The sequence below is a fragment of the Aquila chrysaetos genome, chromosome 3, assembly GCF_900496995.4.
Source record: "Aquila chrysaetos chrysaetos chromosome 3, bAquChr1.4, whole genome shotgun sequence".
Taxonomy (NCBI): domain Eukaryota; kingdom Metazoa; phylum Chordata; class Aves; order Accipitriformes; family Accipitridae; genus Aquila; species Aquila chrysaetos.
In genome coordinates this window covers 55,231,969-55,256,865 of record NC_044006.1, presented here as the reverse complement: position 1 = coordinate 55,256,865, position 24,897 = coordinate 55,231,969, and the positions used below count along the sequence as shown (strand labels likewise).

At 35.5% G+C, this 24,897-nt stretch overlaps 1 protein-coding gene across 7 annotated transcripts in view; it reads right to left on the bottom strand.

Annotated features, from left to right (window-relative positions):
• The window catches only part of LOC115339659 (ATP-dependent translocase ABCB1-like), a 66,860-nt gene that overhangs the window by 7,188 nt on the left and 34,775 nt on the right, over window positions 1-24,897 (bottom strand). For 6 of the 7 annotated variants that reach the window (XM_030009941.2, XM_030009942.2, XM_030009943.2 and 3 more), the window contains 14 exons: window positions 23,653-23,766; window positions 22,614-22,724; window positions 19,795-19,920; window positions 19,404-19,607; window positions 18,840-19,010; window positions 16,269-16,430; window positions 14,505-14,684; window positions 13,539-13,685; window positions 13,120-13,224; window positions 11,084-11,161; window positions 9,555-9,638; window positions 8,378-8,581; window positions 2,877-2,977; window positions 920-1,060 (listed from right to left, as the gene is read on the bottom strand). In XM_030009941.2, the coding sequence (XP_029865801.1) occupies window positions 920-1,060; window positions 2,877-2,977; window positions 8,378-8,581; window positions 9,555-9,638; window positions 11,084-11,161; window positions 13,120-13,224; window positions 13,539-13,685; window positions 14,505-14,684; window positions 16,269-16,430; window positions 18,840-19,010; window positions 19,404-19,607; window positions 19,795-19,920; window positions 22,614-22,724; window positions 23,653-23,766 (1,928 nt within the window). Of the gene's footprint in view, window positions 1-919; window positions 1,061-2,876; window positions 2,978-7,739; window positions 7,943-8,377; window positions 8,582-9,554; window positions 9,639-11,083; window positions 11,162-13,119; window positions 13,225-13,538; window positions 13,686-14,504; window positions 14,685-16,268; window positions 16,431-18,839; window positions 19,011-19,403; window positions 19,608-19,794; window positions 19,921-22,613; window positions 22,725-23,652; window positions 23,767-24,897 lie in introns of those variants that run through there. The other variant, XM_030009946.2, reaches the window with a different exon arrangement.

The window sequence follows — 24,897 nt, the reverse complement described above, 5'->3', positions numbered from 1 at the left end:
TTAGGTATTATGGCAAACGATTGGATAAACAGTGATTATAAACCCAAAATATAAAAGTAAGAAGCTAAGGAAAAGCTATAATTTCAATATTATTCCTTTAATTTTTGTAGAGTTTCTGTCCTTAAAAGCCTATAAAGTGCCATTAGAGACAAATAATTGTACTATTCCTAGTATAATTTCAGATTGCAATAGATACACCTGCTAAGAATACTGCAAATTAGAATCATATTTTATTTGCAGTACCTGTCTAAATTAAAAATAAAATGCTCCATCTGACTATGGGTATGTACCGTACTCTACATACTGTTCTTACATTCATGGTTCATACTTTCATTTCCCACACAAAATTGGTTCATTTAAGTGAACAAGCTTGTTATCAGAATGTCATCTAAAATAATTTAGTTATTCTCCTCTTATAGTGAACAGCATTCGCCTTATGGAATCCTGTTCTCCATTAGGCCAATTATTTAACATGTATTTTAAAGAAGATTTCAAATTTCAGTGAATAAACGAGACTGATGACCTATTCTTAAAAAGATTCTTAGAATATTATTATGATTCAATAAATAGGTATAACTATGTTTTTTGCAGACTATACAGAGGACCTCACAGCTACACGAACAATAAGACTGGTAAGAATAAACAAAGTGATTTAAGTAGGATACTGTTTCAACCTCTGGAAAACATAATAGTCCCAAATAAATACAGAAAAGGAAATCCAAAATCAGGCCTATCTGAATAGCTCAGACTGTGTAGTCACCTAAAGTATCCACTTTGTAATATGCTTTCATTATATTTAAGTACAGAAGAAGAATTTGCCTGTTTTCTCATAGCTTACTCAATGGATTCATGATATCTTTAGCAGTAACAAAGACCGTTGTCTGTACTGACAGAAAAAGATTGCAAAAGAGATACTTACAAAAACACACTTTTATATTGCATGTGTCCATTTACCACTAGATAGGCACCAAACCGGAAACAGCCAGCATAGGTAAAGAACATCATTGCTTGTGAAAGGGCAAAACAAAATCCAAATATATGTGCCTTCTTCACAGAATTTCTGTGAGAAAGAATGCATATTTTCATAAAAATGTGCAATCATACTTAAGTCCTAGTATGCAAAAAACAATTAATTGACTTCAGATGATACTGTTATGAATGGGAAGTATATTCATGCTTAAACTACACAATCCCTTGTCTCCTATTAGACTGTGTCCAAGAGAAAGTTAGTTTTGTTTCCAGAATTTTATTTACTTTATTTACTTACAAGAACAGCTTGGAATATGGGTGCAGAAGAATGTGACACCTTAGCTGCTATGTATAATTATTGTCTTACCATCTCATAGCTTGAGTGTTAAAACACTTTACAGTTTAGTCCATGATTACTACTTTGAAGATGTAAATAACACATTTGAAATTGTACTACTGCATCACACAAGAGGAAAAAAAAAAGAGCAGAACTATTTGCTCACCTTCAGCCAAAGCCAAAGTTTTGTGTCATTTTTTCTTTACTTGCAATGTTATGTTAACCAAATAACAAAGATATTAAACAGTTCAATATTATACACTTGAGAATCTGTTTCTTTTCAATTTAACCAGTCAAAATTCCCCTCTCAGATAAGATTAAGCTGGCAAGTCTGATGCAGAAATTAGATTTTGGATGATAAAACTATGCCTATAACTAAAAGCAAGGCAGAGAGAAAATGTTCTGTAACTATGAATGATACCAGAAAAAAGAAAGAACATATTTTAATTTTATTGATGCTATTTCTAAGTCACAACTATGTGGTTTCTTCTGAAAAAACCCAAACCAAAACAAATAGGAGGTAGACTCACAAGTGTGGGGTTTTTTTGATTAAGAGGCTGTTGTGACTTCTCTTTTACATAGCTGATTTGTGCATTAATGCAGTATAACAGAAGGCCTAAGCTCCATTTTTATAAAATAGAAACTCTTTGCCTAATCAGTGGTTTAACATGCACTGAAACGTTAACTGAAAAACACATGTCCTATGTCTTCCAGACAAATTGACCCATAGGGCAGTAAGTTCTTATTTATACTAGGACAACATTAAGATGAAAGTCTTGGAGCAATCCCATCAATGTCAAACCTGAGAACCTTGCAGGCACCGTCCTGCAAGTTGTGAGATATGGACTCAAAATCTAGCAGCCTGAGAAAAAAAGCTAAGTAATATCTTTTACTTCCTGCACTGTGCTCTAACCACTCAATTATTACGGTGGATGTATTAGCTGCACCCCTACTTGTCTCCCATCATTTCTGTGTACATATGCTGTCATTTGCTTTACTTTTCTCATGGATGTCTGAAAATGAAACATTTCATTCTAGAACAAATAAAACTAATTGACAGTATCTTTTTAGTTTTTCACTTTAAGACTTTTTAATTTTGATTTAGTCCAGGCAGATTTATGTTCCTTTTCTTTTTTTCAGTCACAAACCAATAAGTAACTATTCAAATGTTTTCAGTTCTATTCATACTTTCAAAAATGTCTTAATGCAATATTTGATTTACATTATAAAGTTTTTAATTAAATATCTGAAACACTTCAGGTGGGAGGTTAGATTAGATGAGTTCCAAAGCTCACTTAAAACTAACATATTGCCAAACCAAATGACATTGCAATGGAAGATACTGATATTATCACAGAAAATTAATTAAATCAAAGAACAAAAATGTTGGCTGGTGGTTGCATTTGTTAATAACAAATATGCAAAATATTTACATTAATTCTGAGGTAATTAAATTATACATTAAATCATACACACTAACAAAAAAATAAATGTTTGTCCAAGTAAATGTTTGTAATTTATTCTATAATTTAAATACAGGGTTTTTAAAGCTAAGTTATTTTTATTATACCTGTATGGTACATGCAAATGTTCTCTGTACATCAACTCAAATTTTCTTTCTCGGGTCAAACTAACAACAGTTCTAATATTTTCTATGGCTTCTGTGGCAATCTGCAATAGAAACAAAAATGTTTTAATCAAAAGTTAAGATTATGTTGCGATTCCTTTTTCTAAACTAATAAAAAGATTCTGCTCGAACATAATTTTGTGGTTTTTATAATTGTTAGTAAAATCATGGACCTTTGATATCAAAAGTAAGCATTTGACATTTTTCTTTTTATGACAGTGAGATTTTCTGATGCGGCTCAGAATTTTCTGATAAGACCTCTTTAATGTCCTCCAAATAAGTAGTGAAAAACCATTAGACAGCAGTGACAATTATGGAGAAGATATCTAATAAGAAAAATGGCAATTTAGCATTCAACATCCAGTACACTGAGTTTGGGCTATAATCAGAATGTCCAGGTTACTTATGTGCCTAGAGCCTAACTTAGATCTCAGCAGTAAAAATTTGATCTGATCAATAATACCTTCTTTAAGCTTGTAGATTCTTTAGACTTGATACATACACAAAGGTACCTAGTAACTTTTGAAGGCAGTAGATGCATGCCTATGTGGGAGCAACTGACGCAAGGCTTTTCTGTAGTCTATTAAGTCTATGTAGGTGCCCATAGTCTTCCTCAGTGACCACGCAGTAAGGCTAGGAGCCTTTGTGGTCAATTCAGTCCATATGCATGTAGAAGAGGATGATGCTTAGAAACGGCCAATGGAAGACACCTGGAACAATCACATCTTTTTAGACACTGAAACTGGTGCTGCATCCCTCTATTCACCTCTGAAACACTGGGCTTGAGTGCATGACCTACGCATTGCCTCTGGTGCAATATGTGGTATGTTGGGTATTCTGGTTGCCCTCAACTGCTGTTGCTCTGGGAGCGCAGGGATTCCCACATGTACTGGATTATACCTGACAATCCCATAGGGATGGATGTTTTCAATTTCCTAATGCATCTCAAATAGTATTAAACACCTGTATCTAGGCTCGATTCAGCTGCCAACCAGTCTCACTTCTAAGGATGGGTATTTAGCAGGAGAGCTCACTTATGAGCACAGATACCATACAAATGCACAGTAACAAGTCTGTTTATAACTGAGAGAACTGTATATACAAGAAAGTATACATTAGCAGGAAATGTATACGGACAATGCCAACAGTAAAGTAGCTAGACTTTTGTAGACCTTGTCTGCAAAAGACCCTCAAGGCTTAAGATGTTTTGCTGAAATACCCATTTCATTCTTTATGCTTTTAGTATAAGAAAGACCATAAAGTAAGTTCAAGGGAAAATATAACCAAAGGAAAGTATATCCAGACAAAAGACTTGAGAATGAGTGAACTTTTCATCTTAATAATCAGAACTGGCCATGGGGTAAGAGATCACAGTGCTATAGATAATGTATAAATCTGAAGCTAACCATTAGATGGTGTCTGCCCAGAAAAAGGTGAGAAATCAGGTACATCTGCTTGCATATTTATATTAGTGCAAATTTAGATTATAAAAGAAGGGCTCTACACAGTGATGGTGTTTTTTCAGCATTGAATTTCTCTTTATGCTTGGGTTTTCCCCACAGGTGTGGTGACTCCCTTGATTCTTTGCATCTAAACATTTGAAGCTGGGGAGAGGTTTTTTTCTCCAAGAGACTGGCAATGTTTTTTAACATCCTAAAACTTATAAAACTTCAATCTTAAAATTATTTTATATTTTAATTTTAGAAAACATAGAATAGGTATGCATTTATTTTACATAATATTGTTACTGCATTTGGTGTATTACATGGCTCATATTTTCTACGAAGGTCTTTGAGAACCAGTGCTTTGGAACACTGTGCTTCTCTGGACCTAGTTCCCTGAAGTCCCTCTGTGTCCAGCTCATGCCTAGCAGTCAGCAAAGTCCCTGTTCTGCACAAAGCTTTCTGAAATGAGCACTTACACAAAAAGCAGGAGAGAAGCTTCAGGGAGAAGCATGAGCACTTTTAATAAGTTATTGTGCTACAACAGGCCTGTCAGTCTCACTTCAGTGCCTGGTAAAATCATGGAGAAGGTTATTCTGGGAGTTATTGAAAAATGCTTGAGACACAATGCAGTCATTGGTCATAGCCAGCATGGGTCCACGAGGGGAAAGTCCTGTTTAACTAAATTAATTTCCTTTTATGACAAGGTCATGCATCTAGTTGACTAAGGGAAGCCAGTATATGTGGGTTTTTTTTTTATTTTAGCAAAGCTTTTGATACTGTCTCTCACACTATCCTTCTGGACAAAATATCCAGCATACAGCTAAACAAGTCCATGATATATTGGGTGAAAAATTGGCTGACAGGTTGGGCTCAAAGAGTTATAATAAATGGAGTTACATCAAGCTGGTGGCCAGTCACTAGTGGGGTTCTGCAGGGCTCAGTTTTAAGGCCAGTGCTCTTTAATGTTTTTATAAATGATCTGGATGCAGGGGTTGAATGTACACAAAGTTTGGCGATGATACTAAATTACGAGAAGCTGTGGACTCCCTTGAGGGTAGAGAGGCCTTAAAGAGAGATCTGGATAGACTAGAGAGCTGGGCAATTACTAACTGTATGAAATTTAACAAGAACGAGTGCTGCATTCTGCACCTGGGATGGGGTAATCCTAGTTATATATACAAATTAGGGGATGAGAGGCTGGACACCAACCCCACAGAAAGAGATCTGGACATTTGGGTTGATGGCAGGTTGAATATGAGTCAACAGTGTGCCCTGGCAGCCAAAAGGGCCAACCGTGTCCTGGGTCCATCAAACACATCATAGCTAGGCAGTCGAGGGAGGTGATTGTCCCACTCTACACTGCAATAGTGCGGCCCCACCTTGAGTACTGCGTGCAGTTTTGGATGCCTCAATACAAGAAGGACATCAAACTATTAGAGTGTGTCCAGAGGAGGGACACCAAGACGGTGGAAGGTCTCGAGGGCAGGACTTAGGAGGAGCGACTGAGGTCACTTGGTTTGTTCAGCTTGGAGAAGAGAAGGCTGAGGGGTGACCTCATCGCATTCTACAACTTCCTCAGGGGGGGCAGCGGTGGGGGAGGTGCTGATCTCCTCTCTCCGGTGACCAGCGATAGGACACAAGGAAATGGAATGAAGCTGCATCAGGGGAAGTTCAGATTGGACATTAGGAAAAGGTTCTTCACTGAGAGGGTGGTCAGTCACTGGAACAGGCTCCCCAGGGAAGTGGTCACGGCACCAAACCTGTCAGAGTTCGGGGAGCACTTGGACAACGCATGTAGTCATATGGTTTAGTTTCAGGGAGTCCTGCGAGGAGCAGGGAGTTGGATTTGATGATCCTTGTGGGTCCCTTCAAATGCAAGATATTCTATGACTCGGATTCTATGAACAGAATGAAATTCTGTTCTGAAAAGTGATCCTGTATATTATGTCTTACAAGACACCAGAGATATGGCAATTCACCACACACTTCAAATGCCTACAGTTTAAAACAGAAAAACAAATATCCTCCATACCCTGCTACTTTTATCTAAGTTATCTAAACCATAGACCTGAAAGCATTTTTCTTCATGAACTGTTACCAAAGATTTTTAAACCGTGGTACTGTTATCTTTGTTCTATTATATAGGGATATAATTATCTTATAACCTCAGTAATGCTTGTGCCACTGTTTGAAAATTTGCACATAATTGACTAACTCATTGATTTGACTGTAATATACAATGTCAATGATAACAAAGAAACAAAATAGATTTTATTCTTCTTAGTTATATTGTCTCACCAATACTCAAAGGAGTAGTCTTCTTTTTCATTAGTAACATAAGTTCAGCAACCCTTTGCAGAAAGCAAATTTTCCCAGGTAGACCCCATTTTCACTGAAGAAAACTGATTTTTAAAAAATTGGTAATTGAATAAAATGCCTGTAGTCTAGTGCTTGCTTAGGTAGCCTCGAGAGGGGAAACTCATACATTGCTAAGAAAATAAAGTATTTTCTCAAGCTTTGAAAAAAAATCATAAATTTTTGTAGCACCTGTGCTATTTTTTCACAGTCTGCAGCATTAAGAAAATCTCTAGTGCCTATTCCAAGAATTGTCAACTTTTTTCTGTCATATCTTACAACAAAACAATATGAAATAAATGTTCAGCCATTAGAAAGAAGAAGCAGAAGAAATGTAGTCAGTTGAAAGGAAAGGAAATGCATCCTTTGGCTTGTACAAAAAAGCCCATGGAAAGATCATTACACACAATTTCCTGTGGACTTGGAGGGACAAAAATGGTTTTAGGCAACTTTATCTACAGACATGACGGAAGGAAATAAAACCCATTTAGTAAAGAGGAGTTACTGGGGGTGGGGTCGCATCCAGGTTAAGACACTTGAATTTAGGTGTCTAAGCTACCAGTGTAGTCAATGGATACCTGTTCAACAGAACTAGAAAGCAATTCACCTGTCTACGCACTATGTGCCTACCTAGTCTCTTTGTGCAGGATTGTTGACTGGAGTGGGAAGGGCTCTAATTCAGGTGGCCACATGCAGATGGCTTGTGCCATTGGAGATGCTCTAGGATACTCCAGACATTTGGGTAAGGCATGGCAGATATGACACACAACATAGAGTAGACCCATGCCCTTCTGAAATAGCAGCCGTAGGCCACACAGACACTATGGCATCTCCAATAACTGTAAGGGGACACTAGACTGCTAGCACATATGCAGGCACATACATTTACACACCAAATCTGAAGATTAATACCTTTTCTTATGTGCATTGCCTTAGATAAATTATTTTCTTCTCAACAACTTTTAAAAACAGTAGGACATAGGAAGGGATTTTAGAAAAGTTTTACCTTGAAGAAAGCAATATCTGAGAAGTGATGAAATAGTTGTTCTGTCCCAAAAGGATTTTTGGAATGAAGTGATATTAAATGCCTTCATCTAAGTTCTTAAACAAGAGTCTAGCCTTCTCGCTTTTCAGTTCCCATCTTTCTTTTCCACTTAAGAAATAAAGGAATGGCAAACAGACTCAGAAACCAGTGGATACATACATATTATCCCTGCAAACATTAATAAGATGAAAGAGAGAAAAAAAAAAAAGCAGTGTGATACATGTAAGACAGATAACATGCCAAAAAGGGATGACAGGAAAAAAAAAAGAGATTGTAAAAATGAAGAGGGTTGCAAAATAAGGAAAATAGAAATTATCAGAACAGTAAGGAGAAAAGAATGTGCCTGAATAGTGCTTAGCACATTCTGGGGTTTATCAATTATAAAAATAAATATCAGTTAATAACATAAGTCTTCAATTATTATTGAAGAGGTGCTATGCTCTGTAGGTCTACTAGTGTAACTACATAGAGTCTGCCTGGCTTTGGAAGTTATATATTATGACATGTTCTGTATTTGGAATTAATACGTCCATCAACAATGCTTTGGTAAACATGACAGTATACATTACACAGAAATAGCTAAACTTCTCTAGACCCACCTTTCCTGCAGCTTCCAGTTCTTCTTTATCTTTTTTAGCATGCCCAGCCAACATCTTCATTTCAATCATTCCTGCCACTGCAATGATTGGTACAACAGCTAAAAGTAGCAGGGTCAGCTGCCAGCCATAAATTAATGATATAATAATTCCAGTCCCCAGGTTAGCTATGTTTTGGGCAATTAATGCCAGTCTGACACCAGTAGCCTGCAGGGAAAAAAAAGACATTTCTTGGTAAAGTAACTGCATCTTAAATAAGGAAAGCATTTTCACCTATAATATTCCTGATTCTCAAAAGACTATTTAGAAAGTCTTAACTCAGTTTTGCTGTTTTTCAAAATGGGAGTTTCTTAAATGATTTTTAGACCACATTTAATTCTTCTCTCCCCATATTCGGATTACTTAAATTTGCACTGCAATTTCTAAATTCTGCTCTTGAAGCTGAACAGACTTTAACCATATAACATATTTATATTTACAGCTAAACATTAAAATCTGTCATATTTTGTAGATCATGCAGCTAGCTTTAAAAGTCATCACACAGAGCCCAATGAAGAAGAAAAATAAATGTTTAACTTCTACTATGGAAATAAAGCCAAAGATACTACAGAACTCCTCAGTTCAGAAAAAAAAGCACATAACTCCATGTGGCAGTAAAAATTTACTTAAGCATCCATCAATAATTACATTTAGTGCTCTTCAGCCTAATATTACAGGCAGCCGAAAGTCTACAAATTACTTCTAAAGAATCTCCAAAAAGTAACAAGGAAAATGAAGTCTATTGCTAGTATGTGTAATTTTTTTCATATAAGAAATCTGTACAATCAAAAAGTTAGTAGGAGGTCATAAACTGAACAAATTTAGATGTATATCTCTAGGTAAATAAGATACCTCTAAACAGACTTCTTAGATAAAGAGATTCCCTATGAGTTTGTTTAATAATGAAGATCACAATACAGCACAATAGTAAACTTTAAAAAAGGTTTACTTGGAAATTATTTTGTAAACATATATTACCATCATTGTTATAAAACACATCAGTGCATTCTATACCAGCTATCGTTCTATAGTGAATTTTAGTTGTCGAAGTCAAGACTGTTATCCAACCAGTCAAACCCAAGCAGCAACTTTACTACATACTAAACCAAATATGAAAAATTCCAAAACAAATTTTACTTACTCCTTTCACTTGTGAGGCATCATTAGCAAGTCTTGTAGTTAATGCTCCAGTGCTATTTTTAGAATTATCAAACCAGCACATGTCCTGCAAGAAGAAACATTTTTCTTAGGACTAATTTTTGGACATTTCATATAAACCACAAAGTAAAACTGAGGTCTACCTAATATAACTGAGTTCAGTGTCAGAAGACTGTGTATGTGGCAGTGCATCAGTTCTGTGTATTTAATTAAGTCTAATTCCTTCATTGCACAATGAATATTTTTAGAAAAAAGTGTATGCTTGTGGATGATCTGGTGTGTATGCTGTCACTGCTGAGAAGGAAGGAGAGCAGCCTGGGGAATTCCCAAAATGAAAATTTACCCTCCCCCACTGCTGCTGAAACTGCATCTCCTTGGAGGAGATGACTCTTCAGTCACAATCCTTCACAATTGTAAAGCTGTTTGGGGATGAATTAAGTGTAAAGCATTTTCAAGGTAAAAACTCCCAATTCATTCCTTTGTTTCTTCCTACATTGAAGAGGATAATTTGGAAGCTATGAAACAACAACAAAAAACCAAACCACAAAACAAACTGGTCCATCTGGTCAAAGTCTATTGTTTGGGTCAGGTACACAGTTTATAAATTATTCACCATGTAACCAAATATCTGATTTAATCTTTCATGTGTAATATGTATTGAATGAAGACTGGGTGATGTAGTACAGGCATTTGTGACCTCAAGACTCAATTGTAAGATTGCTCTTTCATTAGGTTTTTAGTGAGGTTGATCTATAATTCATAGTTTTTCAGACAACAGCTTTCTGTCTGCATTGCAAATAGTCATGTTCACATGAATCAAATTCTGTGTTCACATGTAGCTTTATGTGCACGACATAAAACCCCAGAAATATTATATTATATATTTGAAAATCTAAAATACTGATCCTGAAATCATGCAAGATTAAGGCCAATTTAGATAACTACATGAATTACTTAAAACCACTATGAAATATATATATTTTAATTCTTTGAAAGTGGCTTTAGATTTAAGAATACAATCTCGCTATTATATTAACGAACAACAATTACAGATTTGGGAACTCTTTGAAAGAGACCTTCAAGCAATAAATAAAAACATATCTGTACATATTACTATTTAAATCAGACATTTGAACTAAGAGTTACAATGTAAGCTGCATTGCATTGCATTTCTTTAGGGGAGAAAGGGCACCAAGAAAGAAAAGCAGGCAAATGAACATGTAATGGGATACTGCTGGTGCACGTCAACTTGTCAGGCCATAGTAACTTGGCTGTAAATCTAAGTCCTTGCCAGGAGTACATAAAAAGCTCTTGTACTTGCATTGATTTAAGACTCTCCCTCTAAGGATACTTTGCTTAACCACATGTAACTAACCAAATTGGTTTCTAGACTGATTTAAAGAACCTTCTCTGTAGACAAGTCATAATATGATAGAATAATGCAAAATACAGTTATTATATCTATACAATTATTTTTAAAACCCTGGAAATCAAAATATTTATCATCTTTACCTGTCTAAGCATTGCTTTAAATGCCATGAATCGAAGCCTCATTGTAAGAATTTCTCCAGCTTTGCCAAATGTGAAACCCTATTTGAGAAAAGGTACAATGCTTAGCATACTATTACATTGTTTGTGTTTATTCGATAAATATTTTAGATACATTGTCTCTACAATGTCAAAGTGCAAAATATTGCAGTCCTGATTGCACAAAGCAAATGTAAAAACAGGTTTAATATTCATAAATTCTAGTAGGTTCACAGTACAGACATTCAACTCAAAAAAACATAGAGAGCATAGCAATATTTCCCAGCACTGCTTCACCAGCATGCTTCAAGGAAAAGCTCACTAATCAACCCTTTGACTTCATTTTTATCTAAGTTGACCTAACTCAAATTTAAACAAGTAGCTTTTAGGCCATTCATTTGAGGTTAAAGGCTTCATAAGGCAATCTGGATTCATTGAAGTCAAATGCGAATTTTCCATTGACTCCAATGGAATTAAGATTTCTTCCCTGGGATCCTAACACAACCTGACATAGCTATCAGCGGTAATACGTAAGTGATGTTTTATAATGAATTAAACATATTTTTAGCCAGATACATGAATCAATTTAACAAGATACAAAAAGGAATATGCTAGTTAAAATTTTGGGAAGATACAGTCTTCCTACATTTTAATATGACATCAGTGTTTATAATTAGCTTTTTTTTAGCTCACTACCACCTTTATGTGATTAAAAATATTAATTGTTTGGAATCTACATTTGTGAAATTGAATACTCTTAAAATACAAACCACAGATGCAACTGTACTATGTGACATGAAGGAAAATTATTATGGCATATTCCAATCAGCAAATATTTCTCAGTTAACTTTGATCATTATCTTTGCTGTGCTCCTACACTGTCAGTAAATTTGCACAAGTATGTGACTGACTTAGAAAAAAGCACAAAAGAACATCAGAGAATGGGCACTATATGAAGAGATTATAAGGATGTTTTAAATTTTTTTTTCATTCTCACTAGTTTGGGGGTGTTACATCTCACTGAGTTCTTCCCACTCATATTTAAAACATTATATGAATATTTATAAATTGAGCAAACCTGTCATAGCCATCTACAACTCAGTCTTCTATACTCAAGGCCTTCTTGCATGCATAGGCAACAAGACAACTCCATAAATAAACCAGGAGGTTTTATCAAGAGACTGTTTATGCTGCTGTCCCAAGTGCACTTTATTATTTCACTGTGTAGGCTCATTCAATGGATAAAACTACACAAAAATATTCAGAAATTATAAACCAGACCATATATGAAAATATTTAAATGCCAAAGTTGGCACCTGTATGATTACTCCCCGCCCCCCTTCTTTTTTTTTTTTTTTACTGAGGCACTCTTGTAGCAGTGAGATACATATAAGAATTAAGGTAAAGTTAAAATACTTTTTCTTTAAAAGTTGAGAGGGCTATAGAGATCAGTGAGAGCAGGGGATGAGGTATTACTGTTCAACCATTAGTATTTAAGCAGGAGGAACTGAAAATCAGCATGATGGGTATCACTTGATGAACTGGGACTGGGAATCGTTGTGGGGGCTCACATAAGAATGGGGAAGGGGTTAGGGGAGTAAAAAATTGGAGAGTTAAGGTAGGAGATCAGTAGATTTGCAATTACTGACAGATTCAAATAGGAAGGCTTCAGTGTGAGAAGTGAGTGGTATAGTGTAAAGGCTGGAGAGGTTGGCTGTTAGGTGGCAATGGAAGAAAGAGAGAGAATCCAGAGTTTCATGCTGAGATGCGTTTGACTGGTGAAGAAGAGGGGAAGCTCTGAACTTGAGAGGTCAGAATAGGTTGGCAGGTCTCTAACATGTGAGAAGCTCTAGGTCAAAAAAGATTCAGTTCAGCACAAGGCACATCTAGAACCAGAAATGCGGGTTCTGGTTTGAGTTGGAGATATGTGTATTAAGAAGATACAACTTTTTAGTATGTTACAGATCTGGTTTCTAAAACATGATGAACAATTATAATAAAGCTAAAACAATAAAACATACCTGAAAAAAGAAAGTAAAAAAGGAAATGATCCCAAGTACTAAAAACAGCACTGAATATAAGTTGCTCTTTTCTCTTAAAATGGTCTTGTCAGTTTCTGAAAAAATCTATAAAACAATATATTTTTTAATCAACTAATAATCTAAAATACTCCCATCTTTTTCAATAACTATGTTTGCTAGTCATTTGTATTCATATAAAATTCGAGCATATGTTACATAGGATTATAGGTATAACAAGCAAATTTTAGGTTGTAATAAGATTTTGAGGATTTTGTAAATTTCATATAATTTTTCCGTTTTTTGTAATAGTGCTTCATCCACTCCTCAGCGTCATTATGCTGTGATTTTTTAAGACCTGGTTTTATTAGATACAAATTTTGTGGGCTTTATAGTTTTTTGCATATTTTATTCAAACTTACCCCTATAATTTCTGAAAATATGATTGCAAATGCAGGTTGTAAAGCTCCATTGATAATTGCACATACAGTTCCAGCTACAAAGTATGGCCATTCAGTTTTGTTCAACTTCATAATTTTCAGAAATGAAGCTGGAGGTAATTCTTCATCCTAAAAAAATGGGAATTCTGTTAGTACAAACATGTATGTATTTGGAGAAATATGGAGAATAAGAGAGATTAATAGTCAATTTCCTACTCCCAGAATCTACTCAGGGGAAGTCAAAATGTATGCTTTTTAATAACATGAATAATTAACTGATTGTACATTTCTTTTTATTGTTTTAATACAAGGAAGAAAGAGCTGTTAGAATATATCTACAGCTCTTGTCATCATATTTTAGTTTATCTATATCATTTTCATTTATCAATACTCTTGGTATTGGTCAATGGTGACTGAACTATTCATTCTGGGCATATTGCTGTGTGTAATCCATTACTAGATTAATTCAAGTAATTGTTCATTAAGCACTTTATAACAGCAAAGTATTTGCTGCAAATATGAATGCAGTCATATTTGTTGTATGATTCTTTTGTAAGGTTTGTTGTCAGAGTTGTATGTTGGGCTGAATGTTCTGTTTCTGATGCAAAAATGAATGTTTAACCTGTATAGACTATGTTGGTATGGTATGCAAATATATGTAAGTATATTTCTTTTATAGCAAACTGATTTCCAAGAATAAACTCATTCTTGTTACAGATTTTTAGAGTCCCATTTTATTTGTATAATCATTCATGGTGAGAATAACAAAACAAGTTATGAATATTATCAATCAAAGGCTATTTAGAATTGGAAAATTCTCACTTTTTTTCACCTCTATCAAATGCCTCCTTCTTGTTGTACCTTTCTGAAGCAGGAGAATGAATTTAATTTTAACATACTTTGTTGAAAGGAATCAAAGTTCACTAACAGCTGTGCAAAGATACTTACAGGTGAACTTGTTTTCTCATCAGGATCATCATTTTGTGCTCCTGGCTTTTTCATGCTTCTCCGAGTTGATTGTCTTCTCAATCCTTTTGTTAAGGATTCTTCAAATTCTTGTTCAGATTCACTTTTTTTGATACTGAGTGCATTCTCATCTTCTGATGATGGAACTTCAGCTTCTATTGCCTAAAAGAGGGAAGAGCATGATGCTAAGATTATTTATGCATGTATTACTTTGAACTTCCAAAATTATGAGGCAATCAAAGTAAAAGTAACTTTGATTGTTTCAGTGGAAAGAGATATGGGGAAAAAAATGTAATGCTATAAAGCAGATATGAAAATCTGTGTTATATATCTGAGTAGATCTCTATCTTCAGAGCTTCATTCATATATGAGTATCTCACCTCTCAAGAAAATACTTATACTAAGTGGAAGGCAGGGGTACGGAAGTAGCTGCTCTTTTTTAATGAATTAACTCCTAACAGAGTTTTAAACTGAGTGTAAACCATTTGCACTTATCTTGGGATCTTTTTGACTGAGTTCTTGGTGGATACACTGTTTATTCATGAAGTGAGAAAAAATTACCCCTCTTTAGTGCAGAACACTTAACAATTCTTGACTTTAAATGTAATAAGGAAGATCAGGACAGAACAGATCAAAAAGAGATTTTGACCAAAAAATCTGAACAGTCTGGAAAAGAGTCCTTCTTTTGGTGGCAGTTTTGTCAGTCTCTTTGACAGAATAAATAAAAGTCTACCCACCACTGAGATATTTAATAGCAACTGGATTCAAAGTTGCCTTCAACTTGTATTTCTTTTTTTCTGGAAGGATTTTATTTCTTACCGCTTTTTGTGCTACTAATAAAAATAAATTCTTTTGCTTTCTTTCAATTTTATGTTATTGTCTGTTATTTTTTATTTTCTTTCCATTCTATATTTTCTAATATGTCTCATTATCACATTTGCTTGAATACAAAGTTACTTTCAATCTAAGGTGACCAAATGCATTCTCTTAGTTATTTTATGAAGAAATGTTTTAATTGGCCTAGTTTACTCTCTTCAGTATGACATACTGAGATAGCAGCTTCAGTTTCTTTAATGAGCATGGTGGTTATGCAGTAAAACACGAGTGACACAGAAGGCTACAGTGAAACTCAGCTATAACCTAGCTATTGCGTGGGACATTGGGAAGTATCAAAGTATTTTGTTCTTCACTTCATAACTAATACTTTTCTCATATTTATATTAATTTCCAATCTCTTTTTTCTAGCCGGATAACTTTAATAGTGTACATATTTTTGCACTCAGCACAGCTGGATTATTTTTCTTTTTCTCCTATTGCTCCACATTTTTTTCTTTAGAAAGAAATTCAGTATGAAGTATTATAACTAAACAGCTTAAAATGTGCATAATCTGTTCCTCCCGTATCAGCTACTGTATTTTACCTTTTATCATAGGCTAAGAGCAAGCAATGGAATAACAGACTACTGCAGTCAGCTGCTCTACATTAACTGCATAAAAGGAAAACGTAAAATAATCTTTTAAGTTTAAATCCCTAGAGGATTAAAAATGTACTATCCTGGGTTTAAATAGGTCTGATATAAAAACTAGTGGTCTTCTCTCTCAAATTACTGCTCTCCTTTCAAAGTACATATTCTTTTGCTGTAACAGAATATGCTGCAGAATTCCCCATACTTCTGATAGTATACAATAACTTTGGCCATGGAATACAGAAAAGAAAATGAGGCAACAGCTAGCAAGAAAAAAGTACCTGCATGTTAACAAGTTTGTAGTATAGTCCTTTTCTCTCAAGCAATTTAAAATGATTCCCTTGTTCTGTGATAACTCCACCTTTGAACACAGCTATAAGATCTGCATTTCGGACTGTTGACAGTCGATGAGCTACTACAACTGTTGTGCGTCCTTCCCTTGCCTAGAAATAACAATACTTAGTATGAGTATTTCTAAGTATATTCAAAAATTGTTCATCTTCATAATAGAGTTGAATAAGACCAAAGGGAAACATTAAAATGGTTCACAGAAAAACATAGCTTTCAAAAAAAAAAATTAAGAAACAGATTTCAATGAGTACCTTAAAACAGAAATATAATCTTTAGTTTGAAAATTAATATTAGAGACAATCTTTTACTGTGGTACATAAACCCATCAAATATTGATCACAAATATCTAAACAAAATTCTCAATACTTAATATTTTAGAATGTTACAATGTTAAAAACCTTAAAATTTAAAAAATGCTAAAACTTTTTATATTTAAGCCCATAGTTGTTCACTTAAACCTTAAAATCTGTGAAGGTTAGTTTATACTCAGAAGCATTAGAAAATATTTCACACTGACATTTAAAAAAATTTCAGGGTTTTAAGCTCTAAGTCATTGTTGACTCAAGTAGCTTCACTGAAAATAAAATTCTCTACAATTTCATGTGAAATACATTTCAACTACCTGTCTTTGGTTATTTATAAACCTATCACATATGATGTATCAAGTGTCATGGCTTGCCATTTTAATTACCAGGCTGTATTAAAATGATCAAGCAACATTTAGTTTAAATGATCAAAGTAATGATCCCAAGCAGTGGAATTTTGTTGGAACCTGGATGGAGTTCATCTTCAGTGATGTCCCTCAAGGGCCCATACTGGGACAAATACTATTTAATATCTTCATCATTGACATAGATAAATGGGATTGAGTGCACACTCAGCAAGTTTGCGGATGACACTAAGCTGACTGGTGCAGTTGATTCCCTGGAAGGAAAGAACGGCATCCAGATGGACCTTGACAAGCTGGAGGAGTGGGCCCATGTGAACCTCATGAAGTTCAACATGGCCAAGTGCAAGGCCCTGCACCTGGGTCAGGGCAATCCTCTATATCTATACAGACTGGGGGATGGATGTATTGAGAGCAGCCATGCAGAGAAGGGCTTGGGAATACTGGTAGATGAAAAATTGGACATGAGCTGACAATGTGCACTCGCAGCCCAGAAAGCCAACGGTATCCTGGGCTGCATAAAAAGAAGCATGACCAGCAGGTCAAGGGAGGTGATTCTGCCCCTCTGCTCTGCTCTGGTGAGACCCCCCCCCTGGAGTACTGCATTCAGCTCTGGAGTCCCTGGTACAAAAAAGACATGGACCTGTTGGAGCTGGTCCAGAGGAGGGTCACATAAATGATCAGAGGTCTGAAAGACCTCTCCTGTGAAGAAAGCCTGAGAGAGTTGGGATTGTTCATCCTGGAGAAGTGAAGGTTCTGGGGAGACCTTATTGTGACCTTTCAGTATACAAATGGGGCTTCTAACATAGGCAGACAGAGACTTTTTACGAGGGCCTGTAGTGACAGGGCAAGGGACAATGGTTATAAATAAAAGAGGGTAGATTTAGATTGGATATAAAGAAGAAATTTTTTACAATGAGGGTGGTGAGATACTGGAACAGGTTACCCAGAGAAGCTGTGGATTCTCCATCATTGGAAGTGTTCAAAATCATGTTGAACAGTGCTTTGAGCAACCTGATCTAGTGAAAGATGGCCCTGCAGAGAGGTTCGACTAGATGATCTTTAAAGGTCCCTTCCAACCCAAACCATTCTATGAGTCCTTAGGTCTTCTGCAAAGGTTTATGAGGATCCAAATTTATAAGATAATGTGACCAAGAAAGGCTAGAGAAATAACTTCTCTATTAAATGTATTTCCATTAATAATTCTCCTCAAACTGTCTTTCTCTATCCAACAGCAGTGGGAAGCCTTACAGTACTCCAGCAGAATCTGACTGAGTAAATTCAGAATACCATTTGGGGGTACAGCCCCAGTACCTATATAGAGACTCCTGAGTTGCACCAGGGATCAGCTGTCCCTTAATGAGACAGCTCTACATTAAGAACAAAACAAGAACCTAGAAGTATTCATGTTAACTGAAGCAAATGTTTCCTTGGAGTGTTTCCTGTGAAGTCACTGCTATGATCACTTATGACATGCTGGTAGCACTTACCTTGTCTGCCAGTCTTCAACACAAGTTAATTAAGTAGGTGACTGACAACAATATGCATGTCAGTAAGACAGAAAATTGCAAGGGATGGTGTTTAGACCAAGAAAATGTTGATTTAAGCTTAATAATGCAGAAAATATAATTCCATCTTCTCACTTGAAACAAGATTGCTCTCTGTAATACCTACAGGATCTCAAAAATTCTCTGTACAGAGAATATTTGCCAAATCAAAGTTTACCATTTGTGTTTTAAGGGTCTCTATTTCTTGCAGTTCTTTCAACAAATGTCTGGAAAAAAAGTAAATATTAGGCTCCTGCTTACCTACTTCATTTTAGAACACTACTGACCTTGTCCAGTGCTGCCTGCACAACTGATTCACTCTCAGTATCCAAAGCTGACGTTGCCTCATCAAGCAGAAGAATTTTAGGATTGCGAACCAGTGCTCGGGCGATTGCTATTCTTTGCTTCTGACCTCCACTCAGCTGTGCCCCTCTTTCTCCAACCACGGTTTCAAACTTCTACAAGACAACCACACACGTTTCCAAAACACTCAGTGGCACAGTCCTTTCACCAAAGAAAGGCAGTGTAAAGAAAAGGCACGTCGGTATCAGTAGCCCCAGCAGCAGCACCTCCTTCCTCTAAAACTCTACAGGATAAACAGCCACTTAGATATACCTGCCTAATTGGTTTTGTCCCTGGAATTCTAATAGTTCTCCAAATGCCCACCAATTCGTGACCTAAAGATTTAAAATTAACATTACTCTCAAAAGTTATGAGGAAGGTCTGCATAGCTCTGCTTATTCACAGCTCCAGGGATAGCTTCCTCTGCTTACAAGAATCGCTTTTAAGGAACTCTTTGGCACAAGAAGGTTTAGGAGAATTTATTTCAGCAGGACGGACGGTTTGCTTACATTGGGTAGCTTCATGATGAAGTCATAAGCATTTGCTTCCTTGGTAGCTTTTTCAATCTCTTCCATGGTGACGTCCTCATGGCCATAACGAATGTTTTCTGCAATGCTAGTAGCGAATAGCACGGGCTCCTGATTCACCACACCAATAATCTCCCGCAGATATCTTACATTTAAGGTCTTAATATCCTGCCCGTCAATGGTAACCTAAGTGAAAGGAGGCGGACAAAAACTGTTTACTAAGAGTTTTGGTCAAGAAACCTCTCTCCCCAGGCTGGCACTTGCCTCTTTCGGGGAGACTTTATCGTGCCATTGGAACAAGGGCTGTGAGGCCAGAACCAGACTTCCAACAACTGTGACACACAGAGCAGTCATCTTACTTGAGGTATCTTACCGTGCCTTCCTTGGGATCATAAAATCTCTGGATGAGCTGAACGGTTGTACTTTTCCCACAGCCACTGCCACCAACCAGGGCCACTGTCTGGCCACAGCTAACCTTGAGGTTCAAGCCCTTCAGTATCTGTGCATATAAGAAGGGTAACCAAAAACATAACTGTATGTAAAAATGTCAGTGTAAATTTGAAGAAACTCTAAAGACTACAATAACATACCCTTCATATTTATAGCAGAATCTGGTACAAAGTAAAATTTATAAACAGGTGAGTTTAAATTTTGGATAACTAATGACTTCAGCTTAATTTTCTTCATATTTACATCACAGTTGGTCCAATATCAACGTATTATACAGCATACTTCACAATTACCCATATCATGAACCAGTTCATATGACAAAATAATAACAATATGATTACTACCTGTAACTAAAATATAATATAGAAAAAATATGATGCAATATTTCTGTATTATGTTGCCTCACCTTTTTCTTTAATGCAGCATGCAAACTACAGGAAAACTATTATACAGTAAAAGTCACAGTTCAAAGTGACAGAATATACTCTACATTGTTTTGGAGGGAAAGTCATTTTAGTAACCTCAAAGTATCCTTAATTTTTCCCCTTTTGATTGGAATTACTGGTGGGGCTTCTTTATAATGGTGACATTTCATTGTACAATATATAACCTTTTTGTACTAGTCAGCATACAATATAGCATTTCACAACCACGGAAGATACAAAGTTTTGCCTTCCTTGGGTCTCTTAAAAAGGGTAAATATAGCTCTTTGGTGCCATGTAATTGCTTCTTCATTTTATTTTCAAGAATATAACCTGTATTGGGTTGTGTAGTGGGGCTGGAGAACAGACACACATTTAGCACATCCATGCCATGTATATTTAATTTTGTCCACCTTTCTGCTTCACCTGCTCACCTGAGTAGTAAGGAGATACAACAATAGGAAAAAAGGAATAAAGTGTGTTTGTTTCTACTTTACACAAGAAAAGGTGTACAGGAGTCTGTACAGCTTTCATGACTTTGTACAACTTCTGTGGTTAGAAATGTATACTGAAATGAAGAACAGCATATTTTTTGCTAATTACTCTTCTAGAAGGACTAGGCTACAATGAACTATGCATACCTGAATGTCAGCATCTTCATCATGGCTAAGTGCATTTTTCCATTCTAAATGTACAACCGCGCACCGATACATTCCGATACTCTCCCAATGTACTTCCCAATACCTTGCAGCCCTGTGTCCTTGTCACGGTCTCTTTCTTCCTAAATTTCTACCCTCAGCACTACTGCTGCCTCTTCACCCTTAGTACTGATATTTGTGTGCTTTACAAGTGAATTATATCTCACTGTTTAGGAACAAGAGGCATAGACAAATCATAACTTCTAGTATGTCTTATTTTGCTACAACATTTTTAGATTGAAACAAGAAGTCCAACATAAGTGATAACAATTGAAAATTTATGAAGCAGCCTTATTTAATCTTTTAATCTTCTTGTCATAATGCTATAGATCATTTAGTCTGTAGACCTTGTATAAAACAAATCTAATGTAAATAAAGTAGCAAATAGAATTTGATATAAAACCTGTGGATTACCACTGATTTCAGTGGACTATTGATCAGAAACTTTTTCCTATACCAAAATAAAATCCATAATTAAATCCATTTAGGCTGTTTCTAACAACTTAAAGCAAACAGAGAAGAGACAGTAAGGACAGCAAATAAATCAGTCTAGTGAGATAAGAAGTAACTTGCAGTCTTCATCATGTCTGTCAGTTACTTTGCTGCACTTAATTCTGTTGAAAAGAAGAGTTAACTTGAAAGTCATGTAGATTAAACTTATGCAGAAATTAACTACCCTGAGTTATCTGACCTCCTTATTTTTCTCTTTACTGTAATTTATGAAATACTAAATGTTTGGTGTAGCCTTAACTTCCTATAATTATTATCTCTGAAACCATGGGGGAGAACTCTCTAGTTGTATCATACCTCTATAAACTTATAAAATAATCCACTGAGATCAATAGTTGTCTTTTCATTTATATTTCTATATGAAGAAAAATCAAGCACATTCACTTCATTCACTTTCTTGATAGAAGGAAAAGCCAAGATATTTAACATATTTATGAGTAAAAATGGCGTAAAAAGAAAGCTCTGTGTCTTTCCTTTCTGCCTATCAAAAGTAAGAAAGATCCCTTTATCAAGCTCAGTGATTTTCCTTCAAAATAGGGAAGGAAATAGTTACATAGCACAAAAACACTCTTCATGAAAATATTTTCAGAAATCACTCAAATATCTTCCACCTCCACTGCATTAAGACCCTGGATTTATGACAGTGCTTTAAAAAGCAAACTTTTTTCTCTGTCTAGACAGAAAAACACAGATTCTTATCTCTGTTCCATATATAACAGGTCCTTGCTGGATCTGCTTTCTTTAACTTGTTGAGATATAGTCTTAACAGAGCTGCATTGTAAGTACTTTTGAAACCCACTATCTCATTATTATTACTACTATACACAACCACTTGGGTTAGATGCGTAAATTTAGATTCTGATAGCAATAAATCTTTAAGTTTTATTGCATAACCACACTGACTATAGCTTTAGACAGAAAATTATTCAGAAAACTTAACACCTTTAGCTAAGGTGTAAATAATTCTAGCTAAAATCACTGTGATGTCAAGGTAGTTTTATATAAATTAGAGAATCAACTTGGAATTGTTATATTTTCAACAAAATTTTATTTATGACAACAAATGATCCACATGTTTAACTGTAATATGTGTAAAGTTGCATTTACAGTACCTCAACATCTGGTCTGGATGGATAATTGAAGTAAACATTTTGGAATTCCAAGTTCCCCTTAATGTGGTCTGGTTTGTAACCTGTTTCTGAATAACTGTCAATTAGAGGTTCCTGTGCAAAATAAAATAAATAAATAAAACCAAACACAAACGTATCATATTTCCTAATGATTTTTTTCATAAAAAGGTCCTAGAGTGCACCATTATTCTGCAGAGATATTAAATGTAATGTTAAAGTAATTTAAGTGAGATTTCTGAAACATGTAAATAGCATGCTGTCTTGCTGTCTCATTACTACATTGATGATCTGCTCATGCAAGAATACTTTTATAATTTCTCCATTTAAGCTTTTGTGTGAATTTACTACGTTGTCTTTAAGACTGTACCAACAGGTAGCCACAATTTGAGATTCATTTTACTGCCTGATGATTAACCTGAACAAATCATCTCTAATGAGCTGTTCATACACTGTTCGTTTATAGCTTTGCCCTTTCTGCTGAAACAATTTGTGTGAGAAAGAACCAATCCCCTGACCATTAAGCAGAAACAGAGTTCTTAATTATCACTGGTTTTATTTCCATCTGGGGTGGGTCTATAACTTGAACTGTGTCTTAACAATAATCCAGAACATGCAATTGCCTTTCATAGAGCTTCATTAGCTAGTAAAATCACAGCTTCCCTGATTTCAGACTCTCTTGGCAATTGAAGTACACATCCAGGTTACTAGGTTGTGTTTTATTGATTTGCTGACACTCACGCTACTAGTGACGTGCCTTTCATGATAAAAACATTAGAGAATACCTCCGACACCAAGTGATCAGAGATCCAGTACTTTTACCTTTGAAGGAAGGACTGATAACTCCAGAAGACAAAGAGGAACTGACTAATAATTACACATTCTATCTGCTTTTATGTTTATATTTCTGATTATTTTACAAACTGTTATTTACTTTTACTAACTTCATATCCATAAATAGTGCCTGTACTTTAAAAAGAAGGGTGTCTCAGTTTGAAATGAGAGTGAGGGCAAAGATACTCACATTGTCTATGATATTAAAGATCGTATAGGCAGCTCCTCTTGCACTAGCAAATGCCTCTATGCTTGGAGCAGTCTGTCCGATGCTGAAAGCTCCAATCAATACAGAGAAAAAGACCTGAAAGAAATGTTTAAGTGACATATATAAATTCTTATTCAAGCAGACAATTACATTTATTTATTTATTTACATTAGATATCTTTGGGTCAGGAGCCTCCATGCCTGTTAACGGAAGGTTAAGGAATCTAGAATTAAAGAAAAAATTAACGGGTCTCTCTTAAACAGAGAATAACTTTAAGAAAAGGGCTTTTTAAGACTTAGCTGAGATCTGAGTACCTGCACAATGTGCATGTTGCAAACATATTGATGAGAAGTAAAAAGTGACAGAGACCTGCAAAATCTATGCCAAAAAATGTATAATTACACTTGATGTCTCAGGATTTATTGTACTAATTCATTCTTTGGCAAAAGATGTTCCAAAGACCAGAAAGTATGTTGCATATCTTCCAATGGAACAAAGACAGATATGCAAGGCACTTTCATTCTGCTTTCAAAGTGGCAGTGAAACAGAAGTACACAAATCCAACTTTTCCATCACAAAGTAATATAGGGTTCCTCTGCTGGAATGAAGGAGAGTGAGTGCAAGCAAACAAGAAAAAACAGAAAAAGAAAAAAAATATTATTTTCTCAGAGAATCATAGTTTATTGCTTTCAGCTAGTATCAAGACAAAAGTAGTAAAACCACACTGCTCAGAGATCATAACAGCCATAGTACGTCAGAGCAAAGGTCCATCACACCCATCATCTTTTCTCCAACAGTGGTCATTCACAGATGTGACACTTAAGTCAACACCCTCCCGTCCATGTTATAACAACACCATTCCAATGAACTACAACATAGATAACAGAAATTGAAAATACTTTGAACTGAAAAAATAACACACAAGAGCATGAACCTCACTGAGATGTTCTGTATGCCAGCCTGCCTTTAAAAATAAAATAGGCAGGTTCAAAAGAGTCAATAACACATATCAAAGCCATTTTTCGCAAACTTCAGTGATTCATAAATAAAACAAAACAGGTAGTTTAAAAAATATGTGGTCTCCTGGCTGGGTTTCATCACGGTTAACAAAGTTATTCTTCTTACCATATTTGATATCTCACACAAAATTAGAATGGTTGCTACATCAAAAGAATTTAAGTTATTAGTTATGGTTTTCGTCCTTTGGTTAGATGGTGACATATTTCC